Here is a 9,357-nt window from a genome sequence, read left to right on the forward strand (position 1 = left end):
TCCCTATATAAAAAGGTGCTTTATTGCTAAATTAAGGAGGTAGAGAATGAGGGAAAAAATTAGGTTTTAAGTTCCTAAGTTCAGGTCCAAAACATATTGGATTGGTCAAATGTGATTAGATTAGATCATAAGGTCCAAACTAACCCATGATCCAGACCAACTCGTTACAAGGGAAGACTCATACTGGCATCTAGGAGTTGTCATAAGCATATGGATATAGGCCTGCTAGATGATTGATTAACAGGGAAGGACTATAAGCTCAATCATGAATGTCATTGGGTCCCTTCAGCGCATGGTAAGCCTATCTAATCAGTATAATATGCTCAATGTTGTCTCTACTCTTTCGAGCTATCTTTTGTCCTATATATATAATGAAAGATTATCCACCTGGTTTGGAATCCCAAACCCAAGTTAGATACACAACACAAGGAGATAAAAAATTAATTTAAAACAAAAAGACCATGAATGTCTATCAAAATCCCAAGTCACTTCATAATGTAAGGTTTAAACAAACAAAATTATTGTCAAAGGCTAATAAACCAGATCCTTTACTGCCAATTCAATCCTAAATGAAATAAATCATAAAAGTCTAACACAATAAATCCTTGATTCCCTCTTTGCTAACTCAGTAATCGCGCAAAAAGAAAATATGGTCCTGATAAAAATTGTGAGCTTCATATAAACCTCAAACAATGATATAACTCATTGAGTCCTAAGAAAAAATGACTCACATATGATGCATGATATCTACCACTGCAACTATATTTCATTAATTCAATGACAATGAGCCAAGCTGATCACCAACATCAGAGCCCGATCCAGCTTCACGAAGGACTTGTAATGCCTCGGACACCTTTATCTTCAATTCATCAGGAGATTCAATCAGATGGATTACCTCGGACTTGTCCATTTCCAGCAACATTCCTGTAACCTTTGCTGTCTGGCTGCTCGGCGTAAGACGACCCACCAGCGGATATAGATGTTCACCCAGCATCTGTTAAGGTTAAACCAAGATATATAAAGAAAGTTATTTTTCTCACAACATAATTGTTATCAATGACATTTTTAATGGTGTGATGATAGTGGCAATTACAAATTAAATTTCCAGTATGCACGACTGTAACCCTAAAATAACATTGTATTCAAGATATAAGAATAAAAATAATACAGAGGCCTACACACCATTCGCTGATTTTCTGGGGTAGCAGAGGCCAAAGCCGAGGTGAGTGTGTTAGATAATGCTCCAGGATGCTGATTATCAATAGGAGCTTCAGTAACTCCAGAGCCATCAAAGGGTAATGGCACCACTGAATCTATGCCATTCCTACCATATCTAAACCCTTGGTTGGAGTTATGGTGTAGCACCTGGTTTCAATTTTTAAAGTTAGACATGTAATGAAATAACTAGAAATATTTTTTTACAAAATCTAAGATAAGGGTTGCTTGCCTGGTTCTGCTGCACTTGTTGGAGATTTCCAGCTCGTCGAGCACCGATCCTCTGCACAGGCTGACCCTGTCTCTGAAGTTGGTATGGCATGATATAATTAGGAGGAACACCAGGCCGCATTCCAGGCATGAGTTGCTGCTGGAAACCATATCCTGCTGGCTGTGGTGGTATGAGACCAGGTGTACCTTGTCCATAGTACAACTGTTGAGGGGCAAATCGTGGAGTCCCTGGATGATATCCAGGAATTCCTGCAGGAAGAGGTGCAATTGCACCTGGCGCTTGGACTTGCGAAAACTGAGCCTGCAGATAACTCAAATTTGTGACACTACTACCTACTGAGTTTATGGAAAATATATAACGAAAAGGCCAAGTAAATGTGACTGAAGTAATTTTATGCTTGAAAACTATAAAAAAAATTAACAAGTCTTGGAGGGATATATCATATAATATGACAAGATAAACTTCTACCCACAAATGAGGATTTGAACAGAAAGGGTATTTTATAATACAGTTTTTTAAATAAAAATTTCAAAAAAGATAAAAGGGAATAATAAATAATGATAACTTACACGCTATAACCATGTGTTATAAATTAGGAATCATAAATGAATATTTCAATGAATGATAACCTCTAAAACCATAAGCTACTTCTACTTGATAAGGAAGTAATCACAATTTAAATCATTGATTTAGTCATGTTTCAATCCTAATGCTAATTTAAATAGTACATGAACAATGAGAAGAACAAAAGATGAGCTCACCTGCAAACGAGCCTTCCTTTCTTCTTTGCGCTGGGCCACAGCAACATACAGAGGCTTCCGTCCAATCATCTTTCCATTCATTTCATTCAACTGAACAAAAGATAATAATCGCGTGAGCAGATAAAAGAGAATATAAGAAGCTCAGTTAAGCCTTTGTCAACAGAAATGATGACTTACAGCTTTATTTGCTTCCTCAGGAGTAGAAAAGGCCACAAAACCAGAGCCCCTGCTTTGCCCCAGCGAATCAACCATCACCTGGATAAACATATAAATGCAATTTATGGTTAAATAACAATAAAGTCAGACAGATGTACATGGTACATAAAATGGTGGACATCTCACCCACTTGCCCATGCACAAGAGCATGAACAGACAAGAAGAATATTACCTTGGAAGATGTAATTGTTCCATACTCAGAAAATAGCTCTGTCAAGTTGTCATCAGTGACGCTATCATCCAGATTTTTCAGGTATAAATTAGCACCTTGTAATTTCTCATATCTGCCTAACCTTTCCTGCTCAAATTTGGCTTTTAAATCAGCTTCTCTTTCTGCCTTACTCTGAGCTCTCCCGACAAATAAAACCTTGTCACCGTTGGTTGCGGTTCCGTTTAACTTATCAACTGCAGCAGCAGCTGAATCTGGAGTTTGGAAGTTCACAAAACCAAAACATCTAGATTTCCCATTCACGTCTTTCATGACCACAGCACTAGTTATTGCACCATAAGGACCAAACAGGTGCTTCAGGTCCTCATCAGTATATGTTTCAGACAAATTTTTCACATACACATTTGTGAACTTTGGTGATCCATTTGATGGGGATCTTTCCTGGCGCCGAACAAAGAGTCCAACATAGACTTTTTTATCATTTAACAACATGCCATTCAACTTATTGATGGCAGTCTGTGCAGACTCGTCATTATCAAACTGCACAAAACCGTACCCTTTTGACTGACCACTGCTATCAACAGCTAACTTGCAAGAAAGTATATTTCCAAAGGAAGCAAATGTGTCATGGAACCCCTTGTTATCAATTGAAGTGCTCAGGTTCTTAATGAACAAATTTGCAAATCCACTTTTCCTCACGCTGGGATCTCTATGAGAGTACATAATACGAATGGGTTTCCCATTCAGGGAAGTGAAGTTAAGATGTTCCATGGCATTCGCCGCTGCAATATAAATAATGAAATCAGGAAGGCAACAATAAGGCTCAATCTAAGAAGAGAAGAAGTAGACATGCTGCTATTTGGGATATAGCAGCCATCGTGCTATTTGCTATAGCATATCTGGGGATGGCTGCTTCCCAATGCTAACTGGGATTAACTAATTAGCTAATGTGTTTTCAGTAGCCCCGTTTTTTTATCAAATGATTCATGTGTTTTAATGTAAATTGAATTACTTCTATAGTAGGCTTGATACGGACTGTAAGTTTTATGTCTACACTGATCATGACATATAATTTGAGTCACAGCATAGTTCGTCTCAGAGCCTGGTTTGAGGGGGTTAGAGATGACATTGCACTACTCAGCAAGAAAATTAAAAGATAATTACATCATATTTAAAAAATAGTTAATATTTACTTATTTCCAAACACTTTCTACCAAAAAACAATAAATTAACATTTAAACCATAACGAATTCATAAATAAGAAATAGAAACATTAAATCAGCATTCACCCAACACTTCCTACCACGCGCTAACGGATTCAGATTCCTGCATTTAAATAAAGCAAAAGTCACTGCATTCAATGAGTCCAAGATCTTTAGTCTTTAAACCATGTATTCGTTCAATTTTTTAAACTTTGAATAAATGTATTTTCAAAGCTTCTGATTTCTCGCAGTTAAAAAATTTACTGCAGGGGATCCAAATCCCCCACTTGCTCGCTCACCCTTCCCGCGAAAATGAATTTCATTAAAAACGGTAAAATCCAAAAGATTCTTCCAGTAAAACACTTTCTCTTTAGAGTGAACCATCATTTCAGTCCTTGAAATTGTAAAGGCTAGTCATGTTAGTCTTTGATTTTAGGAAATATGTACCAACCAATTTGACCGAGTAATGGTTGACACAAAAGACTAATTCGACTCGCATTTATAATCTTGATTCTCAATAAAAATAAATCAAGGTCTTACTCCTTTTCTCTTCCATTTTTTTTAATTTAAAAAACATTCACCGAACTCCACTACACACATAAAACACAACTACATGATCCGTGATCAAATATTCAAATCACTATTCTTAATATCCAACATTGCACACTAGAAACCCATCAGCCAAAAAATCAAGAAAACAAAAAAAAACACAAACTTTATATCAACAAAATGAATAATATTAATATAACAAACCATCAATAGGGGTAGGAAAGTTGACATAAGCATATCCAAGAGATGAACGGCGAGTTTGATCCCTACAAACCCTAATTGAAACAACTTGTGCCACTTGGCTGAACAGATCATATAGTTGCCCCTCATTCACATTGCTCTCTAGATCTCCCACATAAAGCGACGCCGTTTGACCCCCAACTGCCACAGCCGCCATTCCTATAAAAACAAAACAAATTTCAAAACTTTTTTTGTGAAAACTAAATAGTACTGTGTGTGGGGTTTTGAAAGTGAATGTAGAAAGGGAAAAAAAGTGAAATGTAAAATTGAGATTAGGGTTTACTCTTGTTACAAAAATGGAATTGGGTATTTTTTTTTTATTTTTTTGGTTTTTAGGGTTACCCTTTTCTTTCCACGACTGTGGAAAAGAGAGATTAGGAGAAGGTAATGATGATGAGTGAAGAGAAGGCCATGAATGATGATAAATACTAAGGTAAGATGATGAAACGGTGCGTTTTGATTGTGATTGGAATGATGCGCACGTGAGGAGTGATAATGTTGCACGTGATGAATGTGACTGGTTTATTTGTTTTTTGACTTTTTCGATTGCGCATGTGTTGTCGTTTATTGTCGAAATTTGTTTATGATATTGTGTGATGTTTTGACTGACTTTTTTATGTGGTCACTGTTGTTAATTGCTTTGCGAAAATGGGGTCGTTTTATTTGCTGATAATACCACGTGATTCTTTGTAATTGAATCAAATCTTTAAATTGAATTTTTCAGCTTTGAATAATTATTATGTATTAGAATCTATTCAATAAATCATATCTAAATATTTAAATATTTAGCATTAAATAAATAATTATAAATCCCAATGTATTAGAAAAGTATTAAATGTTTAATATATTTTCTACATATGAAACGTATTTGTTTTTATGATTTGCTTTAGCAATAAAATATTTGCAAGATATTGAGGTGGAATTAACAAAACTCTTATTAAAGCTAGAATATTATAAATTTAGTTAATATAATGTTTTTAACACACTTTATACTAGTTGTAAGAACTGGACTCAACCGGCCGCTAACTAGACTTGAAAACAATCTGTTTTGCAGTCTTAACTGAATGTGGGTTGAATCATTTTAAACCAGAGAAATTTCAGTTTAACTGTGTTAACCCGGTTAAACTGGGAAGTAAACTAGACGATTCACTTAAAATAAAATAAAAATGGAACATTACTCTAATTTTTTGTTTGACTTCATATCAAAAAAGATGTAGAAATATTACTTCAATATTATTATACATAATTATTAATTATATAAAATTTTGCATTTATATATAATTATATATTTATAGTTAAAAATTATTAATTATGTAAGAATCATCTAGTCCTATCAAATGGTTTAATCGTTTAAACCAATTAAACTTAATATAAGATATGTCTACCTCAAGTTTCACAACATTTATTTATACTTCTCACGAAACTAGTTAAATAAAGATATGACTAGTGTACCTTACTCCATCACAGTTAAATGACTTAGATGATGTGAGTGTGATGGTGGAGTATTAAAAAAAGAGTATTATTATTATTTTTATCTCATTTTTTATCTCATTTTTTATTAAAACTATACGATGACTTCAAAATCTCTCAAAGATACTTTTTCAACTTCAATTTGAGGGTCATTCTATGTTACTTGCATGACCTTGTCTTTTTTTTTTTGCGAGGCAAGGGTTCTAGAATGGAAGCATAGAAATCAAATAGGTTGGATTGCACTATAGTGATAGATAAGAGTGGCAGTAAGTCATAGGCAAAAATAAAAGGAGGGAGCTAATTAGTCTATAATAAAGTATTTCTTGATATAAAGAGATAAATTATCTTTTTATGATCACTAAGATTATGATATGTATCATATTTAATCATTTTATATAAAAATATTTGTAAAACTAAACAAAATAGTACATATACCATATTTTTATTGGCTAGAGAAGATATATTATCTTCTAGTATAAGAAAATATTTTATTCTCTTAATTTAAAAATGTGAGAGGTAGCTATGAAGCACAGATACGGATACGTGTATGGGATACGATACGTATCCGATAGATAGACACTCATTTTTTCTAAAATGTAGGATACGATACGTTTAAGGATACGCGTATAAATTAATAAAAAATACATAAAATATGATAAAATTATAAGTGTAAATCAAAATATTCAAAGTAAAAATATAATGGAAATTGAAAATCATTGCCTTCCAAAATTCAAAGTATCAAAACTAGAAAATATAGTAGAATAATTCATAAAATTGCTTATTCTCTAGCCCTAGAAATAGTATCAATTTCATCTCCTCCTTGATCATTATCTGTAAAGAGGACATCTTCTATTTCTGGTTCATCTAGAGATAGCGTGGCCACTTGAAGAGTTCTAGCATTATTAAAGTCTTCCCATAAAAACGAATCTATATATCCTATATTTTATTGAAAACGAATCTATATATCCTATGTTTTGTTGAAAACGAATCTATATATCTTATATTTTATTGAAAACAAATCCGATATGTGTCTTGATATTTATTTTTATTTTTTAAATTTTTGGATACTCTATGGACACGTATCCTTCGCGAATCTGAGCGTATCCATGTCGGATACGTGTCGAACACCGACACGCGAGGGTATTTGGCGAATTCGTGCTTCATAGAGAGGTAGTAAGGATGTCAATGAGATAGAGGGAGAGGAGGAAATAAATTCTTTTATTTTGGTTTGGTAGAAGAGGAAGGGGTGAACAAAAAAATTTGTTGGGATGGCAGATGAGGAGAGGTTTAGATTATTTTAGTAATTTTTCATGTTCTTCAAAACCTTAGGAAGAAAATCGAATTTGACTCATTATTGTTCTTCATTGCTAAGAAATTCTTAGCTAAATGACATATTGTTCCCTTTCTCTCATCCTCTCAAATTAAAACAATATTAAAGAATATAATCACACATCATTGTTAGAAATTTATAATTTATAATTAAGGTGGACATCATATATTTGATACAATGATATTAACTATTTATTTCGGGGTTACATTATAAATGATCTAATTACTGGTTCCCCTTAGATTTCTAAAAGCTGATAACGAATATGTGCTTAATGGGTGAATACCCATCAGGTTAACCCATACGGGATAATAGGACCCTATAAGTTAACGCACAAGGAAGGTTATGGTCCCCAACACACCAAATCAAATTCAGTTTTCTCTTTTCCCCATCAGAGTGAAAACACAAGTCCCAAGAGGAATTATGGATTTGGTTGAGGAAGACCATCATACCACAAAACCTCTTTCCGAAACGTAGATCAAATGAGCACATCGAGGAATATGGATTTAGATATGATACTGCACTATTTGTTTCATATATGTGTGTGAGAATCATGAGATTCAAGATCCTAGGATTGATATTTCACCAATCATAAGGAATTCTCATCAAGTGGTATCAGAGCATAGGTTCTGAATTTTATGATTCTCCATATAGGGTGTTTCCCAAATCTTGTATGAACCCTAATTTTAATTTGGGGATTTTATGATTCCGCTATCATGTCAAAAAGATTGAGTATTTAAGATTTGAATTGTTTTTCAATAAAATACTGGTTTTATTATATGCTTCTGCAATTTGAATGTTGCATTACTATCACGCATTGCATTACCGACATGCATTACACGTGAAAGATATTGAAATGGAATTAAATATGCAAGATTTAATAGCTTTGTCATAAATGTAAAGAAACATTTTGTTTTCCTTGATGAATCATGTATGCGTATCATGATTCTTTTGTGATAAATTCAGAATGACACTGTTGTCATATATTCTTTTGTCATATTACTTTTGTTGATTGTTGTAGAATTTTTATAACTTAAATTTATGCAATCTGATTTATGGTATTGTTCTATGATATTGGATTGTGAACAACCCACCTATTTTGTTTAGTTGTGCATTTTTTTTGCTTCTGGTGCGGAAAGATTTATCTGTGAAAATTTTGAATTGTGCAATTGGATTCAAGGTACTATTCTCGTGCGGCACGATTTTTTTCTATGATAATCAAAGTATACATACTTTTAGTGACTTATATTGCTATTACATCTGTACAAATGTTTATATCCAAATGATTTCTTTGTACTGTTTCTTTAAATAACTTGCATTGTTTTGATTTGGAATTATATTGTTATATTGTGGGATTAAATTTATTAATCATAAAAGATATCAAATTTGAAGGTTTTAATTCCAAAATGATATATTTTTTTGTAATTGACCCATATTGTGTTTTTCTTTTGTGTGTTAATTATTTTGAATTAATTAATGTAATATGTTGTCAAAGTAACCTCTATTGTGGAAATTAATTGAAATTACACAGATGAGTATGATATTATTTATGCGAATTGTATTCGGCCCAAAGGAAGATACAATTTGGCCAAATAATAACATACATATGATGATAAATATGTAACAATTATAAAGTTTCTTTTTCATGTGAAGAATAGTCGGTCCAAAGAAAGACTATTGTTTGACAGAACTAATTGTTAATAATTGATCATTACATTTAGAGTACCACTTACAAATTGATTTTTCTGTCCAAAGACTAGAAATTGATGTTGTGCTAGGTATCTTGTGACGAGTCTATCATGTGAATATGTCTTATTTTATAGATTTGAACATGTTATTAATTATTTGTTATGTAGTTCAGTGTCTTTTATCAATGCTGCAAATTTTTCTGCTCAAATCAGTAACATCTCATTGCTAAATGGGACAAACTTTAAGGTATGGAAGGAAGTCGTAGAAATTATCCTCAGCTGTATGGA

At 33.0% G+C, this 9,357-nt stretch overlaps 1 protein-coding gene across 2 annotated transcripts; it reads right to left on the bottom strand.

Annotated features, from left to right (window-relative positions):
* LOC109352312 (polyadenylate-binding protein 3-like) lies at positions 467-4,998 on the bottom strand. 2 transcript variants are annotated; one of them, XM_019594236.1, is made up of 9 exons: positions 4,868-4,998; positions 4,549-4,743; positions 2,597-3,375; positions 2,386-2,463; positions 2,209-2,298; positions 1,448-1,747; positions 1,183-1,365; positions 767-994; positions 467-708 (listed from the first exon to the last, which is right to left on the bottom strand). In XM_019594236.1, the coding sequence occupies exons 2-8, from the start codon at positions 4,739-4,741 to the stop codon at positions 770-772; spliced, it is 1,848 nt and encodes a 615-aa protein (XP_019449781.1). In that variant the 5' UTR covers positions 4,742-4,743; positions 4,868-4,998; the 3' UTR covers positions 467-708; positions 767-769. The 2 variants fall into 2 exon arrangements, with proteins under 2 accessions (XP_019449781.1, XP_019449782.1); XM_019594237.1 differs by having other exon boundaries at positions 467-733; positions 764-994.

Source organism: Lupinus angustifolius, chromosome LG07 (genome assembly GCF_001865875.1).
Source record: "Lupinus angustifolius cultivar Tanjil chromosome LG07, LupAngTanjil_v1.0, whole genome shotgun sequence".
Lineage (NCBI taxonomy): Eukaryota > Viridiplantae > Streptophyta > Magnoliopsida > Fabales > Fabaceae > Lupinus > Lupinus angustifolius.